This window comes from Panonychus citri, unplaced genomic scaffold (genome assembly GCF_014898815.1).
Source record: "Panonychus citri isolate SS breed McGregor unplaced genomic scaffold, ASM1489881v1 Contig00049, whole genome shotgun sequence".
NCBI classification, from domain to species: Eukaryota; Metazoa; Arthropoda; class Arachnida; order Trombidiformes; family Tetranychidae; genus Panonychus; species Panonychus citri.
This window is the reverse complement of record NW_026515454.1, coordinates 1,351,408-1,375,793: the sequence shown is the minus strand read 5'-3', so window position 1 is coordinate 1,375,793 and position 24,386 is coordinate 1,351,408. Positions and strand designations below refer to the sequence as shown.

At 30.6% G+C, this 24,386-nt stretch overlaps 7 protein-coding genes and 1 long non-coding RNA gene across 9 annotated transcripts in view; 4 read left to right on the top strand and 4 right to left on the bottom strand.

The window, feature by feature from the left end:
• The first annotated feature begins 28 nt into the window (after nt 1-28).
• LOC128385590 (peptidyl-tRNA hydrolase 2, mitochondrial-like) lies at nt 29-845 on the top strand. Its single transcript, XM_053344470.1, has 2 exons — nt 29-219; nt 296-845. The coding sequence occupies exons 1-2, from the start codon at nt 116-118 to the stop codon at nt 735-737; spliced, it is 546 nt and encodes a 181-aa protein (XP_053200445.1). The 5' UTR covers nt 29-115; the 3' UTR covers nt 738-845.
• Nucleotides 846-1,110: 265 nt separating this feature from the next.
• LOC128385559 (recQ-like DNA helicase Blm) lies at nt 1,111-9,610 on the top strand. The gene is made up of 7 exons (XM_053344431.1): nt 1,111-1,133; nt 1,610-1,692; nt 2,236-2,264; nt 5,792-7,946; nt 8,037-8,218; nt 8,308-8,428; nt 8,541-9,610. The coding sequence occupies exons 1-7, from the start codon at nt 1,111-1,113 to the stop codon at nt 9,419-9,421; spliced, it is 3,474 nt and encodes a 1,157-aa protein (XP_053200406.1). The 3' UTR covers nt 9,422-9,610.
• LOC128385584 (long-chain-fatty-acid--CoA ligase 5-like) lies at nt 1,646-3,841 on the bottom strand. Its single transcript, XM_053344464.1, has 8 exons — nt 3,465-3,841; nt 3,298-3,409; nt 2,960-3,229; nt 2,686-2,891; nt 2,487-2,612; nt 2,350-2,427; nt 1,782-2,272; nt 1,646-1,713 (listed from the first exon to the last, which is right to left on the bottom strand). The coding sequence occupies exons 1-7, from the start codon at nt 3,510-3,512 to the stop codon at nt 1,883-1,885; spliced, it is 1,230 nt and encodes a 409-aa protein (XP_053200439.1). The 5' UTR covers nt 3,513-3,841; the 3' UTR covers nt 1,646-1,713; nt 1,782-1,882.
• LOC128385588 (ribosome production factor 2 homolog) lies at nt 3,974-5,749 on the bottom strand. Its single transcript, XM_053344467.1, has 4 exons — nt 5,591-5,749; nt 5,214-5,349; nt 5,105-5,142; nt 3,974-5,011 (listed from the first exon to the last, which is right to left on the bottom strand). The coding sequence occupies exons 1-4, from the start codon at nt 5,602-5,604 to the stop codon at nt 4,225-4,227; spliced, it is 975 nt and encodes a 324-aa protein (XP_053200442.1). The 5' UTR covers nt 5,605-5,749; the 3' UTR covers nt 3,974-4,224.
• A 24-nt stretch (nt 9,611-9,634) lies between the features above and the next one.
• LOC128385589 (ubiquinone/menaquinone biosynthesis C-methyltransferase UbiE-like) lies at nt 9,635-11,083 on the bottom strand. Its single transcript, XM_053344469.1, has one exon. It carries the CDS (start codon nt 10,733-10,735, stop codon nt 9,770-9,772), a length of 966 nt encoding a protein of 321 aa, XP_053200444.1. The 5' UTR covers nt 10,736-11,083; the 3' UTR covers nt 9,635-9,769.
• A 136-nt stretch (nt 11,084-11,219) lies between these two features.
• On the top strand, nt 11,220-12,955 carry LOC128385587 (uncharacterized). Its single transcript, XM_053344466.1, has 2 exons — nt 11,220-11,348; nt 11,592-12,955. The coding sequence occupies exons 1-2, from the start codon at nt 11,309-11,311 to the stop codon at nt 12,719-12,721; spliced, it is 1,170 nt and encodes a 389-aa protein (XP_053200441.1). The 5' UTR covers nt 11,220-11,308; the 3' UTR covers nt 12,722-12,955.
• Nucleotides 12,956-18,368: 5,413 nt separating this feature from the next.
• The window catches only part of LOC128385534 (uncharacterized), a 44,470-nt gene continuing 38,452 nt past the window's right edge, over nt 18,369-24,386 (bottom strand). Inside the window, exons 1-5 of one of the 2 annotated variants that reach the window (XM_053344407.1) lie at nt 23,252-23,818; nt 22,736-22,798; nt 22,493-22,659; nt 20,251-20,458; nt 18,369-19,743 (exon numbers count right to left, since the gene is read on the bottom strand). In XM_053344407.1, coding sequence (XP_053200382.1) covers nt 19,487-19,743; nt 20,251-20,458; nt 22,493-22,659; nt 22,736-22,798; nt 23,252-23,291 — 735 coding nt within the window. In that variant the 5' untranslated portion in view covers nt 23,292-23,818 and the 3' untranslated portion in view covers nt 18,369-19,486. Of the gene's footprint in view, nt 19,744-20,250; nt 20,459-22,492; nt 22,660-22,735; nt 22,799-23,251; nt 23,819-24,386 lie in introns of those variants that run through there. The other variant, XM_053344406.1, reaches the window with a different exon arrangement.
• LOC128385539 (uncharacterized) lies at nt 20,262-21,340 on the top strand. Its single transcript, XR_008324794.1, has 2 exons — nt 20,262-20,400; nt 20,470-21,340. It is a non-coding gene; the product is annotated as an uncharacterized LOC128385539 (long non-coding RNA).

The following is a 24,386-nucleotide window of genomic DNA, read 5'->3' as shown; positions in this document are numbered from 1 at the left end:
AGCCTTTAGAGCGTTGTAATCACCATGGTAACCACATGTTGGAACAACAAATTTTCCCTTCGCTTGATTTTCCTTAATTGTTTTTCCTCTGTCTTTTTCTAATTGTGATTAAATTATGAAAGGTAATCAATACTTATTTAGTGATTTTAATATTGGTCTTGTCACTGGTTTAGGTGTTGGATTAGCGATTAGTTTGTATTATGGATTAAAACGTTCAGGGTAAGTTTGTGTTTCCAAATGTGTCGTTTAGAGTTTTGGTTTTTCTTATTGATTTTTTTTTTTTGTTGATTCTCAGATTTTCCGGATCTTCTTCTCGAGGTTTGTTGGACAATTTAAAGAGAATGATTGTTGAGAGTAAAAATGATCTAAAGGAAGTTATTTCTGAGGAATACAAAATGGTGATGGTCGTTAATACCAAGCTTAAAATGGAAAAGGGTAAAGTGGCTTCTCAATGTTGTCACGCTGCGGTTGGAGTGTTTATCAAATCGTTACTTAAGGAACCAAAGAAAATTGATTATTGGCAATCACAAGGATCGAAGAAAATTGTCCTGAAAGCGGCAGATTCTGCACAATTAGAGAAACTTCAAATTCTAGCCACAGAAAAAGGTTTATCGACCACTTTGATTCGTGACGCTGGATTAACACAAATTGATCCAGGATCCAAGACGATTCTTGGTATTGGTCCGGACGCAGCATCGCTAATCAATCAAGTTGTTGGTGATCTCAAATTGTATTGATATTAATTGTCAATAAATAAATTAAACTATCACCTCCATCATGTTGATATAAAAATATCATCAAAGTGGTAAAAGTGATTATCATTCAAATGAAAACAAACAATTGAACCAATTTTTTTAAAGTTTTTTTTTTCTTCATCATTTTAATTCATTTAAATTGTGATCATCATTTGATCATCATATTTGAATACATCTCAGTGATCAAGTGATTAAATTTAATTGCACAGGTTTGACGATTAACTAGGAAAATACTGTTCAAAAGGCCATTTTTTTGAGTAAAATTTTCCGAAACTAAAGCGATCACTTTTATCTGTTGATAAGGTTCAAGTCCATGTTGCCGTCCAAGTGACCTGAGGTCAGCGATAATCTCTTCATGAGCTTTCTAATTGAATCAGAGTAAATATAATAATTTTCTTGTAATTACAATCAAATTAATTCAACTTTTCAATAATCAAATTTTACCTTCTCCTTGCAGATATCATAATATGTCCCCTTGAGGCCATTTTCTCGAGCCCAAATGTTGAGATGATATTTCGCTGGATTAACAATACCAATCAACGGTTTCTCTGGTTCACCATGTAGATAAATAGAATCAACAAATTGACTTTGATTGTAAATCGATTCAATTTTTCTCAAACCAATTAACTTTCCATCTCCATCGAGCCTTAAGATATCAAATGAATGAGATATAATCTCTAGACTTTGATTCTGAAAAAAAACAACAAGAGCATAAAACTAATCAAAATCCAATCTAATTGTTAATCTCTTGATTCACTTACAGATCTCCAGAAACCAATATCTCCTGTTAAGTGCCAACCCTCTGATTTCTGATCACAATTAGTTAAATTATCACACAAATAGCCTTGGAATAGATTATCACCTTTAACACAAATTTCACCGGTTAAATTTAATTCCTGTAAACTTTTCATTGGAATCAATTTAATGGACACATTAGGTAACGGGAATCCAACGTGTTCTAATTAAAATCAATTTAGAAATCATTAATTGTTAACCAATATGATGATAACCTTTCAATCTGGTTACCTGTCGATTCATCGCTCGAAAATGACATGGTACAAGGTCCAGAGGTTTCTTTTAGTCCATAGCTGGTGAAAACCTGAGCAACAAAAAGTTAATTGTAATCATCATCTAAATCTAATCAATCTATTCCTTGCCTTGGCTCCTAATGATAAACGGATAAAGTTCATTAAATATCTTGGAAGATGCGATTTGGCGACAATGATTAATCTTAAATTACCACCGAGTCGATTTCGTATTCTTGAAAGTACATATGATTGCCAAATGGAGAGACGTTGCCGACCAGAACATGGACCTAAAGTGACCAGTGACCGATGTAAAAACCATTCAGCAATCAAATTACCTTTAACTTTAAGGAACAATTTATCATGAAGACTCTTAATTAGATGAGGAATTGTAACCAACAATGTCGGTTTCAAGGATTCCATATTTTTCCATGATTGTTTCAAATCACTTCCAGAGAAACCCAAACGTCCACCAGCCATTAGAGTAACAATCTAATCAGAAATTAATCATCAGGGATAATAGTTAATTGTAAGCAATTAAATTGCTAATTGTTATCCCTATTACAAACCTGGAAGCATCTTTGATACATTTGAGTGATTGGCATATAACAGAAGAGGATATCACATTTATTTGGCTTATGATTACCCTAAGAGAGGAAACAATTAACAATTAAATGATGGAAACAATAATTTACAAGAAACTCACTAATCTAATTGTAACTGCGATCGCATTTGATAAAATATTATCATGAGTTAATTTGATTCCTTTGGGTTTTCCAGTTGAACCATTTGAATGGATTATCAGAGCAATATCTTTGGAATTGATTTTCTCCTGACAAAACAAAAATTAAATTACTTCCGATTGATCAACAATCTAATTTATTGATTTGGTAAAATTGTTAAACCTCAGGATAAATTGGATCTTCCTCTCCAATCTTAATCACTTGATTTAACGTCTTAACAGTTAATCCATAAGCGAAAGCTTTGCTTTTAAAGCTTTCGATGATACTTTCAATTACTACGATGAATTTTAAACATTGAAGACAATTTGATTGACCAATTAAACCATGAACTCTATCAGGTGTGTCCACTATGACACAGCCAATATTTACTAGAGGAAAAACGATGGGAACAATTAAGGAAAATCAAGTGAAACAATGTAACAATTAACACACTTACGTTGTTCCAATATCAACGCACAATCTTTTGGTGTTAAATTGTCATCTAAAGGCACAACAATTAATCCGCTATTGTAGCAAGCAAATTCAATTAGACAACAATCAGCTAAATGTTTACTAGCAATTAAGCCAATGTTAAATTTAGATCCAGAAAGGATTGCCAAGTGTCTCAATCCAAGACCAATTGTGACAATATTTTCATAGACAGTTGAATATGATGTCCACTCGTATTGACCATTGGAAACTAATTTACCAATACAAGGACCATTATCTAAATCCAATTAGATTTTGAGTTTAACAATTAATGGAAATTAATGTTTACACAATTTGATTTCTTACCTGAAACAGTTAATCCTAAGGTGAAAACATCAGCAAGAGTTTCAATTGACCGATTTGAACGTAATTCATTGTATTCTTGCTGTTCTGATTCAGAAGCTGTTCTAATTGTTTCCTGGATTGATTGTTAATTGTTAGATTCAATTTTCTATTTTGTCTTATTTACTTACCTTATTGTTACACTTGGATTGATTATTGATCAATTCAATTGGATCCATTGGAAGTGTTTGTGATGATTAAGACTGGAGGAGTTGCCCAACAATTTGAGTGTCGGGATAACAATTAGAATCAGTTTAACATTTTATTGATGAAAATTATGACTTTTGGTCATTCTAATTGTTCAGTTGATTGTGAACAGATGATGAAATAAATGATCAGGTAAATAATAATCAATGAGAACGATTTTCTATCAGATTAAGCCGGTTAGGAGGCTGCGCTTGATTAAGGAAATTGAATCAGACAAAATTATCGATTTTTTTTGCTTCTTAATCAGATAATTTGTTGATTAAGTTGATGGTCAAGATAATCAATCAATCGATTAGAATAGAAAAGAAAAATTGTCAAATGTTTTAGGACTTTTGGACATTTCGACGAATCGATTTGATCAAATGACCAATTATTGGGATTCTCAATATTGTTCACATTAATTTAGGATCGAAATTGATTCAGAATAACTGAATTGATTTAGAAAATGCAGTTTAATTGTTGTTATTGTTACTCAGGTCATCACATTTTGGAAGACTGGATTTGAATTTTAAATTAACAAGATTGTTATTGCTATTTTGTATTCCAAATACAAAATTATATTCAGAGTATTAATCCATCAAATATAATGGATTTAAATATATTATATTTACATATTATAAGGTCACAATTTGATTTGGATCACTAAAAAAAATTGATTATGTTGATTTTCCAATGGTTATTCAATTAATCAAAAAATTTCATTCTCTTCAATTTTTCATTGAGATCATCTTGGTTCCTCTTGATTCCTCGATTAGATTTACAGACAATATTATCACGGTTTTTATCACTATTATTAACATTATTGTTGTTGTTGTTGTTGTTGTTGTTGCTAATTGTATTGGCATCAATTGTATTGTCGATTAAAGTTGTTGATATGTCAACAGGATTATTTACAGAGTCGGCATCAGGTTTAATCAGAATATCATCCGGTGTTTCCTCAGGTATATCCATTAAAACTTCTGAGGCGAATAATTTTACACGTCGAACAGAAAAATCGAAATTTGGTCCAAGATTTTCGTACTCAATTTTACACAACTTGGAACTTTTATATCTTGGAATGACACGGGAACACTCAAATTTAGATGATTCCTTTTCTTTAGACAATTTGACACAATAATCAACCTTAGAAAGCTTTTCATTATCACGAACATGCCCTTGGAAGAATTCACATAACAATTCTTTAAATAGTCGATAATTATTACACTCTTGGAAAGATGATCCATCAAATGATAAACATAAACGTGAATTATTAGGAATCTTTGGTCCTTTGATTTCTTTCATTGAACAAAGATTATCAATTCCAAATTCAACCATATCCTTCATTGTTTGATCTTCTTCTGATAATCTACCAATTATCAAATTGTTTGGACGTTTCTTGTTATGAGATGAAAACATAAATAATGGACAATTTTGCTCTCTTGCCAAATCTTCAATAGCAGTTACATCTTCAAATGGTTTGATGTCGTGTTTTCTGATAGAAAGAAAAGAAAACAATAATAATAATAATAATTACTAAATAAGAAAAATAATCAATAAAAAAAATGAGAACCAATCAATTACTTACTCTTTTAGATAAACAGAGTAAGGCTTTTTAAGCCGACTCTAAATGGATATAAAGAAAACGAATGTGAGAAAAAGGGTAAATAATCTCAAAGGTTAATTAAAATACGTACAAAATCTTTCATTAATAGCGTAGTAATTAAATTAGAATTGTTTCCTCTGATGAACATCACTTTCTTAGGCTTAGGTCGACTGGTATTGATGTTGTTAATTTTAAGATTTGTTCCAAGGCAACTTGAATCCTGTGACCTGGAATAACAAAGGAAAAACCAAATAACAACAGCAACAAGAGTTAAAAGATACACAAATATATAATGTTTAAAGAAAACAATTTACATCAACAATAATCAATGACATTAATTAACAATCAAGGTAATTAGAAAGTATAACAAGGTAACGAGAACAAGAAAATGTGAATAAAAAAACAACAACAATTGGGAACACAACCAAATAAGTTGACCGAAATAAGAGCAAAAAAAGAGTAACTTACATTTGCTCCATCATGAAATTCAAAGAAAAGGGTCACAGGTTAGAGATTAAATTATATTTGAATGGAAAAGAAAAAAAAGATAATCGAATTAATTGTCAACCAAAGAGAATTAAATTTAATTGTTAATCAGATGGAGAAACAAAATGTGTTCATGTTAATCTTTTTTTCCAAGAGAAAAGAAAACAAACCAATGGAACTTAGAATGTGGTCCCTTTGGCGCTAAAAATCGAATTTCGGTTTTCTCATTTTCTTTTCTGTTTTTGTTTTCTCTCTGTTGATGTTGACTTTGTTTCTTCTGGTTTTTGTTTAATCGTTTTGGTTTTTTCTTTTTCTTTCTTTGTGAATGATTATTTAATTTTCTTAATTGGATTTGTAATAATGGTCGATCCTGATGATATTGAGGTGGAATTTCCGAAAAACAATTGGGTTGAATGGTGTCAAAAGAAAGGATTAACTGATTCTGTGAGGAGTAAATTTTTCTCGCGAAAAGTGAAAATAACTGGTGAAGAGGTGAGAGGTTCAATTGCTTATTCTAATGTGGAAGAGAAAATGTTTGATTCCATGTTAAATGATGATTTCCTTGATATATTGGATGATGTTAATATTCCTGATTGTGGAAATGGTGTTACAATGAATTTTGGTAAAATCAAAAGTGAACCTTTAGTCATTTCATCTCCAGACGATTCTTATGCTTCTGCTTCATCAACTTTGGCTTATCCTTCTCATTCATCTGTAACCATAAAGAAAGAGTCAAATAATAGTAGCTTTTCTACAGATATTGAGACAATTATTCCATCTCCTACTATTCCCGTGATCGATGGTGATCAAAGTGATGATGATTGTATTGAAATTTTGGATGATTCTTTTGAATTTGATGATGTTTGTGATATTATACCTGAAGAACCACAACCGGAAAAAAGGACTTATCAATCTAAGCCTGCGAAAAAGTTTACATACAAATCAGAACCTGATCCAGAGTTTTCCTTTATTCCTGTACCTGAACCCGATTTTCTCTACAATTCTGAGCCTGATTCTGAACCCGAGCCTGTTTATGACGTTGATCTTGAGCCTGCATTTACCTATGAATCGGAAGCTCAAGATCGCGACTATTCAATTCATGATGCTTCTGCTTCGGATACTTCTGCTGCTTGGTTTGATAAAGATGTCAGTGTTATCCAGTATAATTTCAATGATGGTGTTGATGAAGTAATCAAAACTGCTGGTACTCGTTTTTTGGGTCATCATCGAAATGATGGAGATGATAAATCATTGAAATCAGTCAACTTACCCCATTCATCAAATATGTTGAAAATTTTCAGAGATACTTTTGGTTTGAAAAAATTTCGTACCAATCAATTGGAAGCTGTGAACGCAGCTTGTCTTGGACAAGATTGTTTCATCCTCATGCCCACTGGTGGTGGTAAAAGTATTTGTTACCAATTACCCGCTCTCATTAATGATGGTATAACAGTTGTAATCTCACCATTGAGATCATTGATTCATGATCAAGTAACCAAATTGAAACTTTTGGACATTCCAACTGAAGCGTTAACCGGAGATACCGATCCAGAAAAAGTTGCCGAGATTATGAGAGATTTAAGAAGTGGTAGACCAAATTTAAAGCTTCTTTATCTTACTCCTGAAAAAATAAGCGCCTCTGAAGCGATCAACTCAATTTTTCACTCACTTAATGATAAAAAGTTACTCTCTCGATTTGTTATTGATGAAGCTCATTGTGTCTCCCAATGGGGACATGATTTTCGCCCCGATTATAAAAAACTTTGCGAACTGCGAATGAAATATCCTAATGTACCCATAATGGCGTTAACAGCTACAGCAACTCCGCGAGTTCGTGTTGATATACTTCATCAATTACGAATCGATAAACCAAAATGGTTTATTCAAAGTTTCAATCGTCCTAATCTTAAATTTGAAGTTCTACCCAAAAAGAAGGAAACAATTCACGAAATTGCGACTCTAATCAAATCAAGATTCTACAACAAGAGTGGTATTATTTATTGTTTATCGAGAAACGAATGTGAAAATGTTGCCCAGCAATTAGTTAACCAACGAATCCGAGCATCGGAATATCATGCAGGAATGGAGGATGAAAAGCGAGCCGATGTTCAAAATGATTGGATTAGTAATAAGATCAGTGTAATTTGTGCAACAGTCGCTTTTGGAATGGGTATCGATAAACCTGATGTACGTTTCGTTATTCACTATTCATTACCCAAATCGATTGAAGGTTATTATCAAGAATCAGGGAGAGCAGGAAGAGATGGTGATTTATCATATTGTTACCTTTACTATGCTCCAGCTGATAAAATGAGACTTTTCCGTTTACTCGATCGAAGTGAGTAGCAATTTAAATCGAGGAGAAAAATACAAGTCACTTGATCTTATTGATTTATCTTATTTCGTATTTCTCTTTATTCTCTCTCAGGTGAATCAAAAGGAACTCCAATTCATGCGATTCATATCGAAAATCTTAATTTGATGACCTTTTTCTGTTGTAATAAAGCAGAATGTCGGAGAGTTCAAATGCTACGATATTTTGGTGAACTGTTTGACGAAAAGGAATGTACTAAAAATAAACAAACGGCCTGTGATAATTGTGCCAGTCAGGTAAAAGAATCATCATTTAATCATCTAACCTGATTCTGTTGACTTACAATAATTAATGATTTAATATTTTGTTTCCTTTCTAATTATAGCAAAGCTTTACCGAGGAAGACATTACCGAAGATGTTGTAGCAATTGTGAAAACAGTGGATGCATTTAATAGAGGAAATCGTAAAAACTTTACATTAAATCATTTAGCTGATATTTATAAAGGTTAATTTCTTAACTTTACAATGATTGAATTTATACTTCGCATTTTATAGATAATTCATCTAATTTAATTGATAATATTATATTTTTTTCCCCTCTCTCTACCAATTCTTAGGTTCAAATAATAAGATGGTTGTAAATTGTAAACATAATATGCTTCCTGCTCATGGAAAAGGAAAAAGACTTTGTAAAGATGATATTGACCGAATATTGAGAAAATTAATCTGTGATAATTATCTTCGTGAAGATTTGGTTGTTTTACCAAAACAAGACATGGCCGCGATTTATGTGAGACCAGGTAAAGAAAGTGTCAAAATGATGAGTGGTAAAGTAAAATATACTATCCAAGTGGCCAAAACTCAGGGCCGAATGGAAAATGACCGAAACAAGGATAAAGAATCTTCGGAAGATAAACAATTACAACAAATATCCCAACGATGTTACGAAGCTTTGGTTGAAGTTTCCCAACAAATTGCCAATTCAACGAAAGCATTTAACAATAAGACTGCCTATCATCACGTTATCCCACTTGAAGCTCTTCGTGAGATGTCCACTAAATTACCTTTAACTGAGCAAGATATGTTGGCCATTCCCCACGTTTCGGCTCATTGGTTTAGTAAATATGGTCTCCGTTACCTAAAAGTGACCCAAAGTTATAATGAGATTAAAAATGAGATTGAATTTAAGAAACTGCAATCGGAAATCCAGGCCGCCTCTTCCTCATCATCCACCGCAAGTCAAGATAAAACATATACAAGTGCCAAGCGCAAAAAGGCCGCCGGAACTTCGGCAAGTTTCGAGCCGTTACCAGTTAAAAAGAAATCCTATAACCCGCAATGGTCGAAAGCATCACAGTACAAGAAAAATTCATCATCATCATCATCTTACAATTCATTTCCATCAGCATCAAGTTTCACCGCTAAATCAGAAAAAAGACCTTACAAAAAATCAACAATCAAAAGTGAGAGTAAGAAAAACCCTTACATCTTTGGTTGATACTTAAATTTTGACAATCAAAAAAATCAACTAAACAAATCAACTCATCAATTAATTGTCATTACTTTGTAATTATAATATTTTCTACCTTCAGATAACTTTCATTATTGCAACAAATTGTTCTTGCATTTTTTTCCTCTCTTCAAAGTTTTCCAATATTTAAATTGATTATAATTTCCTCAATCACAATATATTTATTTTCACACAATTAAATTGAATTTTCTACTATTTAATTTTTGTTCATTTCACTTGACAATTAAAAGTATAAACCATTTCATTTTGAACTGAACAAACTCAATCAATGGTTAACTCAAGTTAACTTTTTGTTTTCACATTTCGATTATTAAACTAATTCTGATCAATCGATTTTAATTGTTGTTGATTCTTCTCAACTGATGAAGGTTTTTTGTATCCCATATGAATTGCGGCGATTCCTTGATTCAAATTCTGATATGAGACCATATGAAAACCCGCTGATTTGATCATATCAGCGAAATCTTTTTGATCGGGAAATTTTCTTATACTTTCAACGAGATATTGATAAGATCGATAATCGCCAGCGACAAGTTCCCCCATCACGGGAATTATATTATAAGAATACCAATCGTATAGTTCTGATAGAACGGGTGTTCTCATTTTGGAAAATTCGAGACAGAGGAAAATTCCACCCGGTTTGAGAACCCGATAGCTTTCCCGAAGAGCGGCATCAATGTCGACTACGTTACGGATTCCAAAGGAAATGGTATAAGCGTCAAAAGAGTTTTCGGCGAATGGTAATTTTTGAGCATCGCCGTGAACCCATTCGATGAGTGTCTCATCGTTTCCGCCTCGTTTGGCCGCTCGTTTTTTACCAACTTCCAACATGTTCTCGTTTATATCACAAACGGTTACCCGGTGATTGGAATCATTTGGATATTTACATTTCATATGATCGAGAAATCTAAAGGCGATGTCTCCCGTTCCACCGGCCACATCTAGTAAATGAGTCGATCTTAATGGATCCAATGTTCTGATCAAGTGACATTTCCACAATCGATGGATACCAGCGCTCATCAGGTCGTTCATTTTATCGTAATTATCGGCGACATTTGAAAAAACTTGATGAACAAAAGCTTCACCTTTATCTTGAGCGAGATTACATTTAAACGAAGTGGTTGAAAAAGATCGTGTACCAATTTCACCGCCAGTATCAACCGGTGAACAGCTAATTGAATATAGAGAATTGATTAATCTACTACCAGAGTTGACAATTAAATTTCTTCCCAAAGAAAACGATGATAATCTGGTGATCAACAACATTCTAGTGGAAAACATTAAGAGCCTCTTCAATGTTATTCTTCAAATTGAACAAATTACCAAGATCACTTTTGAGCAATTCAATTTTCTCCGATCCGTCAGGTTGTTGTAAATGTAATTGATAAATTACTTGGGGCTTATGAATATTTCTAATTGCTCGGGTGTTTGTAATCACTTCAATCCTCCAATTAAGATTCTTATAACTTGAGACTGAATCACTGGTTGAATCGACAAATTTTCCTATCGATGAAGAATTAGCTTCAGACATCACACAACAAACATGGAACCAGATGAGTAGATGAAAATATTATTTCAAACAATCAAAAATCTCACCCAAAGATGACCCAACAATTAGAACAACAATTAATTAACTAAGGCGTTTATTCAAAAGACAAAAATGTAAACAAGAACATCTGATGTTCGCAACTCCATCTATCGGTTTTCGAATGAAAAACAAAAGTAACGGTTAAGTGAAGTGTTTTTCTGGTGCTCCGATTTTTTTATAAAAAGTGCGATTAAATTGAATTATTAAACTTTCAAAAGCCTTTTAAGCGATTAAGCTAAGTGAAAGCTACATTTTGGTGCAAAAAAATGGCCGATACACAAGGAAATAATGATCTAAGAAGACTGAGTAAGTTAACCCAAACATATACTTGAGCCTATAAAAGAAACCATTACCAAGGCCTTTAGGTCTTTCAAATTTAAACTTGAATCAAATTAAAACAAAATCAAATTCAAACTAAATCAAATTTAAACAACTCAATTTTAAACCAATTACAAGACAAATGTACACAAAAACTAATATTTTTTCTTTTTTTTTTTTTTCTTTACTCTTCTTCCTTGTTACTCTTTACCTCACAATCAACCATGAAAGAGGACAAGAGATTGTCGAATAAGAATAAATTTCTTATCATTAAAAAGTATTATGAGGAAAACAAAGATAAAAATCTAAACAAGGAAACTGTTGCAACTCAACTAGAAGCTTATCCGATAATCAAGTACATTCAATTAATGATGGAAGATACAACAACCGTCAAACAAATGAATGACGATGAAGTTATGGAAATAACTAAATTTATTGACCGACTAATGGACATTGAAAGACAAGGAGAAAAAACTGAAACAGGAAACGATGAAGGAATAGAAGTCCAGGATCTCACCAATAAACAAATGAAAAACTTATTGTCGATCCAATTTGATAAGAAGCAAGATCAACCAAGTACCTGGTATGATGTATCAGATATGCCAATTTATCATATGATTATTGTAAAAATCAATGGCTTAAAAAACAAATGGGAAAAGAACATTGGCGCTCAAACAGTTGATCTAATTGAAGAGCTACTGGAAGAAACGGAAGAAGATATTGGCTCACCTGATGAAATATCACCTGGTTTTGAATTAGCTAAAATTAAGTTCACTAATATAGCCGAAAGAACAAGAGTTTTCAACTTCATCAAGAGAGTTAAGCCCGAATGGAACACAACAATTCCCCCGCTACATGATCCTCAAATAAAGATTATGAACGTCAAATTTACACCTGATAATATAAAACAATGGATCGAAAGACTCTTCATAAAGAATAAATGGAAAAAATGTTGGAATGTTGCAATCAAACACTTCTACAAAACCAACAACAACTTCGATGTTATTATAGAAGTTGACCCTGGACTAAGAGAATGGATTGAACAACGAAATGGACTTATATCAATGGGTTACAAAAAGGTCACCGTGATCGATTACTTTGATGTTAGACAATGCAAAAACTGTACCAAGTTCGGGCACATGTCCAACAAATGTAATCAAATAAGTATTTGCCCTTATTGTGGTGATGTTAATCATCAAAACGGAAATTGTCCCATAAAAAATCTACCACATAAATGGAAATGCCCAAATTGTAACCAATACGGTCAGAGTGCTTTCGATACAAAATGTCCGAAATTTCGAGAAAGATTAAACTTTGAACTCGAGAAGAAAAATTATCGATACAAGATAATTATGGCCTGAAGACATTTAAAAAATAACACTTTGAAGCCAAAAATTAAGGGTTTAGAAAACAACAGTAATCATTAAAATAAACAAACGATAGAAAGAAACAAACAGAAAACTTGTATAACCCAATTTAAAACAATTAAATCTTAATAAAGAAAAATTAACGATATTTATAATTAACGATAATTACTCTTATTTTTAATAACTTGCTGGTTCTAGTTAATTACAATGATTATCTTGATTTCCCTGTAAATTGTTCGCTAAATTGTTTTGATAGTTACACTAATTGTTAGCTTTTATATCATCTTGATTACAACAACATCTAAATTTGTCTCATCAATTATACAATTATTATTACTATACAATTATACAATTAGCTTTTGATAAATTTCATTTACGATTTGGTAAATTGTAACAATCAACTTAATTTCATTAACACAAACAAGTTAATTATTTCTCATCACTTAATTGTCAATTAAATTTAATTTTATCCATCATAAAGAGACAAAACTTTAAAAAATCAAGTGGAACTGGAATTGGAACTTCTACCGCAGTGAAGAAAAATCAAGATAATAATTGTAAGAAAGTACAAGATTATATTGACTTTCCATGAAAGTACAAATTAAAATATCTTGATTTGTTTTCAAATTCGATGTTAGATCAGGAGAAATTAGTTGAGTTTCTTGATTTTTCTTTTACTTATATTGTACTTTCTAAGAAAGTTAGTTAAATAAAAATTGCCTTTGTGTAACTTTTAGTATTCATATTCATTGAAACTTCTATCAAAGTGAGAAAAATTAAGATAATTGTTTTAATAGAGTACAAGATTATATTGACTTTCCATGAAAGTACAGATTAAAATATCTTGATTTGTTTACAAAATCGATGTTAGAATTTATGATCTGGTTGTATTATTTTCTTTCACTTTCTTAGAAAGTCCATGTAAAATTCATCTTATTATTGAATCTATGGTGAAAATCCATTGACTTTCATGGAAACTCACTTACTTTCCGAGAAAACTCATCAACTTTCTTAGAAAAAACGTTCTTATTTTCTACTGATTCTTTATGAATTCAAGTAAAAACCTTACATATAATTATACTTTTCTTTTGTCAGAAATTGCGAGAAAATTAAACTTTGAACTCGAGAAGAAAAATTATCGATACAAGATAATTATGGCCTGAAGACATTTAAAAAATAACACTTTGAAGCCAAAAATTAAGGGTTTAGAAAACAACAGTAATCATTAAAATAAACAAACGATAGAAAGAAACAAACAGAAAACTTGTATAACCCAATTTAAAACAATTAAATCTTAATAAAGAAAAATTAACGACAAAGTGACAATCACTCAAATATTAACAAAACTTAATTAAAAACAATTTAAAAACAATTAGAATCAATCAAGTGACAATAATGAAAATATAAAGAGCTTAACAAATTTTGAGAAAACAAGTTAACAATAAAATCAACCAGTAACAACTAAATAATAGAAAACAAAATGGACAAAAAAATACTCAGAGAGTTACAAGGAAACAGATTAAACTGGATAAAAGCTTTACCTTATCAAAATAAGAATCTTTCAGTTCAACTATATATTACAAGTGAAGTGAATTATCATGAAATAATCTTTGTGCTTTTTTCATCGATAATTGATTCGTCAAATAAAATCAAATATCATCGATATTGTTCGAATGGCTACATTGAATTTGGTTTCAACAACAACGAAGATAAAAGTGAATTCATCGGTGTAATTGAGCAGATCTTCCCTCGATCAATAATTCGTGAATTCGAACCCAAGAAATCATCAATCTGGTTCTGGGTTAAGAATTACCATCCGACCTCTTATAACCTCATCCTGAACAACATCATCATATCAAATGATCTAACTCGTGATGATCAAACATTTGTGAACAGTGTAACAACTAATAATGGAGGTTCAATTATCCAATTGGAAATAAGTAAGGAAAACAGGGAAAAACTTTTAGATCAAGATGGATACGTTAACTTCATGGGTAAATTATTCAACATTCAAGATTATTTCCAGTGAAAATCTGTAAGTGCCTTGAGAAACACCAATATAACGAAAACTGCAACACAAGGTGTAGATTCTGTTCAGAAAACCATGACTTAGAACAGTGCCAGGCAATAGAAGATAAACAATTAAGAAAATGTTACAACTGCCATGAAAAACACGACACTCTATCAAGTGAATGTGAAGTTATAAGACAAATTATAAGAAAAAAAGCAAAAAACTTCTCAATTGACTATGAGTGGATCATCTACACCGGAAATCTCGCTAATCTACCTCAATGCTAACAATCGCAGAGAAACCACAAGAGAGTACATAGAAAGTGTAAAAAAATCGATGGGAAAAGTTCTGGTACTAGTGGAAGCAAATAGAAGAGTCTCTATTGAGATGATAAGAGACAAAATAATAATCAATAATCAAACAATTTTGACAACTTCAAAAGACATAAAAATTGATGAAGTTGATACATCAAGTGAAAACTGTATCTTTGCGTTGATTACATATAGACATCATCAAGTGATAATTGGCGGGGCTTACATGAATCATGACAACCTTGAAATGAGCACTCAAAAGTTCTGTGAAGTTGCTCGCAAATACACTGGCTTTCCATTAGTCGTTGTGATGGATGCGAACTGTGAAGATCTTCTATGGTCAACAAGGAATAGGAAGCATCAAGCCAGTAACAATCTCAAGAAATTAATCATAGACAACAAATTAAAGGTAATGAACACACCCTGTATTGACTATCCGACTTATATTTTCAATGAAAGTAAATCATGGATCGACCTCATATTAACAAACACTCTGAACTCTCACTGTCATCGAGGGGAAATAATAACAAATCACAGAGAATACAAAATTAACGTTGAAATGTACAAATCCTTCGGTAAGAAAAAGTTACATATTAGCAGAGAGAAATTAATCAGAAAAAAATTGAAGCAACAAGAGATTGACAAGAATTATCAAGAATTTTTTAAAATGATATTTGAATTTCCCGAAGTTAACATAAAAAAAGTAAAATATCAAAAAAGAACAACAAATAGACGAATAAGAATGATTAGGAAGAAAATTAAACGATTGAAAAGAACAGGAGCATCAAGTGACATAATTAAACAGCTAGAAAAACGACGAATTGAACTACAAGAATATAAATCTAGGAACATTCAGAAGTACTTATTCAGAATAAGAAAAGACTCAGAAAAAGTATGGAAATTTCTTAAAGACCTGATAGAAAGCAAGAAAAGCTTAGAAAATATTCTGAAGGATAACAAAAGTCAACCTGATACAAGTGATTTCAGTGAATTTAGACCACCATTTAAGATAGAGTCAGGCAAAAAATCAGAGCTTACGAAAGAAGAAAGAGAGACAATAAAGAGAATGAATTTCAAAAAAAATTCAGGAAACGCTGATGATTTCTCGCTAAACAATTGGAAAATTTTCTGGAATGAGAATAAAGAAGTTATCATGAATAAGATTGAGATAGCTTTCAGAGAGGGGTTAGTACCATTTTGGGCTAAAACTCTGGGGGCTCACTACATACCAAAACCCGATAAAACACTTAGACTGATAAAGATAACAAGCTATGTAATGAAGATTTTCGACAAAATCTTATACAATAGACTTAAGAAAATTTTAAAGTACTTATTAGAATCTCATACTCAATTCGCTTACCAAGAAAATATCACGGTAAATGACTTACATGTGATTATAAGAGAACATCTAAACGAGGGTGAAATTGTGTCAATTGACGCCTCAAAAGCATTTGACAATGTATCACTTGATGTCATTTATGAAGAATTGAATGGATGGGTAGATGAAGGAACTCTATCGATGATTAGATCCTTCAATACGAATCGACATTTAAGATATAAAAAAGGTGATAAAATCCTGTACAAAAGTGACGATCTTGGTACAGCCGCTGGTTCATCCTTAGGACCTGCACTATTCATTGTGGGACTGAATAGGGTAGTCAAATCATTAAAACAACAAAACATTAGAGTAATATCCTTCGCTGATGATATTATGATACTAACAAAACAAGAAATCAGGGAAAATGATACATCAAAAATTGAAAATGAACTAAAACAGATTAACCTTAAGATTAACCAAAGCAAAACAAAGGTGATCGAACATCCGAATAAATCAAGAACAAAAATAGTAGGCAAATACTTAGCTTATTCAATTCACCCAGAATCCCTAAGACCACTAATAAATGAATATGTAACAGGATTAGAAGGTCAGATAAAAATAATTAAGTCACTACCACTTTTGTACCAAAGAACGGCAATAAATGCCTATTTATCACCGATACTTTATCACCTTGGACCTCATGCCCTTTACCAAAACCATAACTATCTAAGCTTTATTACCAACTTACAGAAAATTGTAAATGAAAACTTAAAAAGATTCACCGGACTATCGAAAGAAACATCGAATTGGATACCAATAATGGCACTTGGGGTCGAGAATCCGTTGGTTATCTGGCTAACCGAAACAATCAAAACTCTGAAAAAAATGAAAATGAGCGAAAAGAATTGGCCAATCTTGAGAGAGATAAAAGAAAAAACTACCTTTGAAGATCCCAGAATGGAAGAGGAAAAGATTTTCTGGGAAAGAAAATCACTCTACTCACCTTTCAAGAAAGTCTCATATAAAGCCAATGGTAAATCTTTTCAGATAAATGAAGAGATCTACGAAGTACTAGAGTCCAATATATACAAAATTCATCTTATAGCGATTTACATGATGGTAAGAAAACATTGTAACGAACGAGTTAATTATCTTCTTCCTTCCCTTACCAATAGCTACCCAAACTCAACAACAACGAAAATCATCATAAAGATTATGAGTCTACAAAAGGAGCTTTATCACTGGACACCAACAACGATTGATGGAAAGGTAGAAGACAATGATAATGTCGTGAAAATCATGGATAAGATGATAACACCGAATGAATTAAAAAAATTAATAAAAAAACGAATGGAAGAACTGACAATGACTGGACAACAACCATCGATAATACAAACCTTCTTCCCGAGAAAATTGGAAAAAGTATATAATTCACTGCAAGGAACTGGAATAAGAAAGATAATCAACAATATAAACAGAATCAGGATAAACACTCAAGAAATAGCCAGGAGAAAAAGAAAAAAACAAACTGAACTACACTATCTAATTCACTGTAAATCAACAAGATCTCTACACCTCGACGACTGGAACTTGACCAATAATGCAAATGTAAAAAAGAAAATAGAAAATTTAAAAGAAATTGTTAAAATAACAGAAGCAAAAATTGAAAAACTGAGCGTCTAGCTCAGTGCCCACAAGGGCCACCCTCTGGGGTGCTAAATGCCTAATGCATTACCTCCGACCTTAGGAGGAAAATAAATAACGAAACGAAAAATTTACTTAATCACTTTAATCGAATTGTGAATTAATTGTTAATTCTCATGATAAAACTTCCAATTGCAGAAATAAATTGGTTAATAGATCAATCTGATTATCGTTTGTTTGGAAGGACACATAAGATAGAACAGTTCAGAACTCGAAACTTTCAAATTTACTTTCAATTTAGAATCGATTTTGTTGATTAATTTACCAAAGATGATTAATTATCAATTACAAGTGAAATTTTGAATGTTTAACGATTTTAATGATTATTATGATTTACAGAGACATTCGATTAGACAAATCAAGGTAATTTAATTCCTTGTGGTTTATTAGATTTTAAGTTTTTCCGTTCAAGTAATTTAATAAACTCTAATTGTTTATTAGGATATTTCATAGTTGTGAATATAATTGTTTGTTTAATTGTTGATTTTTGGTATTATTATATAGTATATATAATAGTTAAGTCGTTGTCTCGTCTAGTTTTTAGATAATTGAATATTTTGTTATGTTTGATTAAGATGATTAACCAGAGGGAGATTATTAAATCTAATCCAAGGAAAAAGAGATACAATCAAATCTCAGCAATTAACTTTTTTTTTTCTTCTTTGGCAAACAAATCAGATCCATTGGATTTTGGGTATTGATTATCTAATCCATCATCATCAGCTAATATTAGTTGATAATAACAATCAAATTAAAATATATAAATAATAATATTGTAATATTAATAGAAATTCAATTGAGAGACAGAACCAAATCAATTAATTGTCGTCCAGTTGAATCTTGTCACTTTGTAAATTGTGATTTTATCAATACAAAAAAAACATTCAACATAAACTCATTTCCAACTACAAACTTGTCTCCATCATCATAATCAGTTAATCAAATTGTTTGATATTAACAGTATATATAAGGTATAATAATAATAATAATAATAAAGATACGATCATGATGATGAAGATGATGAATGTTTGTTGTTGAATGATGTTTACAATTGTTATGTAAATTGAAGATTTGATTGAATTAAAAGTCAATTATCTTAACATTTACACAATCAAAAAGTGATGTTGATGTTTGGTTTGAAGATTTGAGAGTAAAGTTAAATTTGAAGGAAGATGAGAGATTTGTATAATTGTCTGATGAACCAGGTAGCAACATGGATGAATAAATAGAATCAATTGTTGTATAAGTTGTTGTTATTGATTGTTGATGATGAGAATCGATTTAATTTAAATAGATTTTCTTTTTTTTGTTGTTCCTCTTCTCTTTTATCTCTCTCCTGTTGTTCAATTGGATGAATAGATTGGTTAATATATATAATTGGGTATTGTTGTTGTTCTTGTTGTTTCTTCTTGCTGTTATGTTCCATTGGAGATCATATTGTTAGCAATTAAATCTTCATGACAAACCTCCATGTAACTTGGATGACGAAGAACCGATTTAACCATATCTTTAAGCAGAAAATATCTCGCCGGTCCAGGGTAAACCTTTGTCGCCATGTAAGATACTTTGAGCTCATGGACAGTGTTCCTCAGGTTATTATAACGTTTTAATAACCGATAAACATCATTAATCAATTGTTTATTCTCCTCCTCAATTTCAGGTATACTCATGGCTAGAGAAAGAAAGAAAAGAAGAAAAAAAAACGACAATAAAACACAATATAAACAAAAAGAAGAACAAAGAAATAATCAGAAAAAGAGATTAACATTAATACATAATACAAACCATAAGCATAGAGAAGAAGAGAAAATAATAATAAAACCAATGGAAATTCAATACACACAAAAGGTAAAAGGAAGTGGAGAACAAGATGTTACACAATAAAAGAAAATTCTATTGGTACATAATCAGTTAAACACCATGAAAATGGAATAAGAAAACAATCAACAAATTTAGAGAAACAATTAAAAAGAAAAAAGAAAAACAATCAACTGATTTTAATGGAAAAAAGAAAAGAACAAATTTTCTCAATCACATGACCTGTTGGTCGCCATTAAGGTTAACCCTTTCCATTTGTTTTCTTTTCATTTTCTATTGTTCGGTTTGTTTTTTTCTTCTTCTTCTTTTTCTTTAATTGTAATTAATTAGTTTTCTTTTCTTTTCTATTAGATTTACTTACATTTCAATCTTTCCCTGTTGGACTGTATTCTAGTCTCTTCTGCTTGTTTTGCATTGGAAGATTTTCCATCGGTTGTTGCATTTGCTTTTTCCAACACTGAACAACATCTCATTACATAATTATTGGGCTGTTCATGTTTCTCCTGTTTGGGTATTTCAATTAGAATCCAATATTGTGTATCCAATTTAATCACTGTTTTTATCATTTTCTGTGGTTTAGGTTGTGTCCATCATCATCAACATGATAACAATTGATTTAAATTATGATTTACATTGTGAAACATGAAACGTTGTCTCATCGTTTTCCATACACATAAAAGGATAGGACATGTAACAGACAAACATCACCAACACAATATCCATCATCAGGATCAACATTGCAATTGAATTGATATCCAGGTTATTCACCAAGTTAAACAGAACCAGGATAGAAAGGTGGTCGTAGTAGTCATGGTGGAAGTGGTGGTAAAGGTAAAATGTCAACGAAAAGAAGGAGGAAAAAAAAAGATTGGAAAAAGACAAGAGATAAGATAAAATATACATTAAAATGTTGTACTTGTTGTTGTTGGTGGTTTTCTCATTGTGTATTTTATTGTTTAGTTGTAAAAGTTAAAATATGTGAATAGATTTAACCAGAATTCTTGATGACATTCAGTTTAATCGGTTTGACAATCAGGCCTATCAATCAATCAACCAGTTTCCCATGAAATTTAGACAATTCTTGTTCCTTTCTAACAGTTGAGAAGAAGAGGAAAAAATCTAAACCCACAACAACAACAACAACAACAACAACATTGAAAATCTATCTCTCCTTTTTTTCCCTGATATTCCTGAATTTCTGAATTTCTCAGTTTTTCGATGAAAGAAGATGATAATTTAAAATTCAGGGAAGAAGAAAAATCGAAGAACAAAATAGATCATCTTTTACTTTTTCTTCTTCCACCTTCTCATTTTCCACTATCACAAACATGAGAACCACCTCTTCCTTTAACTATGTGTTCCTCATATTATCCTACATCTATTAATACAATGAAGAGAAAAACAATTTCATGGAAAAATGGGCAGAATAAATATCCTGGATGAATATTCAATCTGATATCAACATGATACTCTCTCTCTCTCTCACTCTCTTCGTTGTGTTCCCTCTTGCTGTTTTTACCGTTACCTTTGTACTATTATGTTATTATTAATGTTTTCTGTGTTACTGTTGTTGTAATACTATTTTCCACTGGCCCACTAAGTGGGAGTGAAAAATACATATAATATCAGATATCTTTAAATATAACCAACAATGGATTATTACAACAACAAAAAAGACGATATCAACAACGATAATAACAATAATATCAATGGGAACAAAAAATCAGCAAAAGAAATGAAATATATTTGTTTGGTATAAATATGAAAGTGATAACAAAGTGAATATATATATATGAATTAACTGAATGTGAATAATATTATTATCATTATTATTATTATTATTATTATTTGGTAGTGAGAAAATATTATTTTCAAATCATTTGAATTGTTGTTAATGTCAAATTCAATTGTTTGACTTAATAAAAGCAAAGTGATTAGTTAATGATGTGTGTGATACATATTAAGATGTGTTCACTAGAATTTGACAAAAAGTTCGGGTCTTTTTTTTGCTTCTCTCTGATTGATTACAATTAATTAAATTATATCAAATGAAAGTTCAGCTATTCATCTACATTCATGAAAAATTTCAAAATTTGATGAAAGGTTTTAAACAATTAAATTTTGAAAAAGTTCCCAAATTGAAAATTTTTATGTTATTCTCTATGAGAAATTAACATGGAGAGCAAGAAATGCGTTGGTCAGAATTTTAAATTAGCATATTTTAATATGCGATTTCATGGTAACTTTAACCTTTACGGTTTTTATCATTGCCTCTGAGCATCTTTTGGTGTTTCAAAATCAAATGTGACCTTTGGTTCTCGTTAAAAGCCATTAATCCGAAAATATGGTGAAAATTTGATTTTCATGATTTTTCAAAATTTAATTGTTCAAAACCTTTCATCAGAAATTTTGAAATTTTCATGAATGTAAATGAATAGCTGAACTTTCATTTGATATAATTTAATTAATTGTAAACAATCAGAGAGAGGAAAAAAAATGACTCAAACTTTTTGTCAAATTCTAGTGAACACATCTTACATATGTTTCTGTGTATATGTGCTGTTTAGATAATCATCTTGATTAAGGTGACAATTAAAACTTACCTTAAACAATTTATATCGATTGTAAACATTATTATCCGATTTAGCTGATTCATAATTCTGATGTAATGTTGTTAATGCTCCTTTAATTGTTGAATATGATTCATTAATCTTTGAATCAACCATACGAAGTCTCTCATTAGTTGATGTAACTCCATCTCTTGTATGATCTTTAATAAGTAAGAATAATCAATTAATAGTAACCAATAATTGATTAACAATTAACTAACAATATTGATCACTTACCACTTTCAACATCTTGGACAAACTTTTTAACCGAAGTTGTAAATTTACCAACCAAATTAGATCCTTAATTGTTGCGAGACAAAAATCAATATGAAACAATTTTTATTATTAGATTAACGTAATTAAATTAAAAAGTAAATACTGTAAATGTATTAATTAGTTTAGCTTTCAAATTAACATTATCATTAAAACAATTGAATAAGTTTTTGTTTGTTTGTAAAAACTAATTCAATATTATCCCAATGAACATTAAATATGATTAATAGACAACAATTAATCATTAATCATGAATGAGGTGAAATGAACAATGAACTTTGTTTCAATTGATTAAATTATAATGATTATTATTTATAACAATTTACTAATCGTGACCACTACAGGTACATTTATACATATGATAAATAGTAAATGATATAATAATAACAAATGAAACATTTATACCTATTGATTACTGGACAATAGTGGACATGATACTGATAAAAGGTCACCTTATGATAATAATAATAATGGATTTACCTTTAAATTGTGATGATTTATTGATGATGATTATTACCATGAGATAATGATGATAATCAACAATGAAAAGTGTTGGAAAATTTTTTCATTCAACTTTTTTTATTGATATTAAATTGTGAATGATTAATAAATTGTAATAATGTATTGATGATGAAGATTATTGTTAAATATATTAATATGTTATTTCAATACTCGTAGGGAAATATTATCATCAAGATGACCAATCGATGACCAGTTAATGATAACTTATAATTATCACCTATTAACTGAGAGAGAGAGAGAGTGAAACTTAAATAGACTTTGATGATTTTCTAATAAAAGTTAATCTAATTGTTTATCAAACAATTAACTTGACCGAAAGTTTTTCTATTACTTTTACTGTGGGTTGTATAATTTAATTGCTAACAATTTATTGTTTAATGTTTATTTTCAACCCTTTGATTGATTTAATTTGCTTTATATTGATGATATCCAATGAGAAACTAAATCTAGTTTGATAATAAATTACCAGCAAATTATATTAATTGATTAATTACAAGGAAACCAAATGACATTTAAATGATTAATTACTCCAAGTGACAATTAAATTAATGTTGTTTTTTTTCTTCATCTCTTCCTTTTCCTATCAAAGTGTTGATTTATTTAATAGTTTTAAATTGTAAACAATTAACTATTATTAACATTATCAAAGTGATAATAATAATATCAATTGAAAGTTTCATCTTTCATAAACCAGATACTAATAATAATATAAACATTAAAGGTATATGACATAAGATGATAAAATTCAATGATGAGGATGAAAATAATGCTCAGGATGCTGATAATGATGAAGTTGATGATGATGGTGATGATGATGATGATGATGATGATAATGATGACCAGGCTATTTGTTTTTTACTTATCTTAAAATACAAAAAACAGAGATGAAAATAAAACCCATAGACATTACATGTATTAACCGTTATTAATACATTGTTTATATACTGTAAATGGATTAAATCTCGGCTCACAATCAGTTGATAGTTTAATGGTTAAGACACATTATTTAATCAGGTGGAACTATAAAAACCACCTTAATCATCAGCATCCTCATCACCTCCTTGACCATTACCCAGCATCAATTGAACCTCCC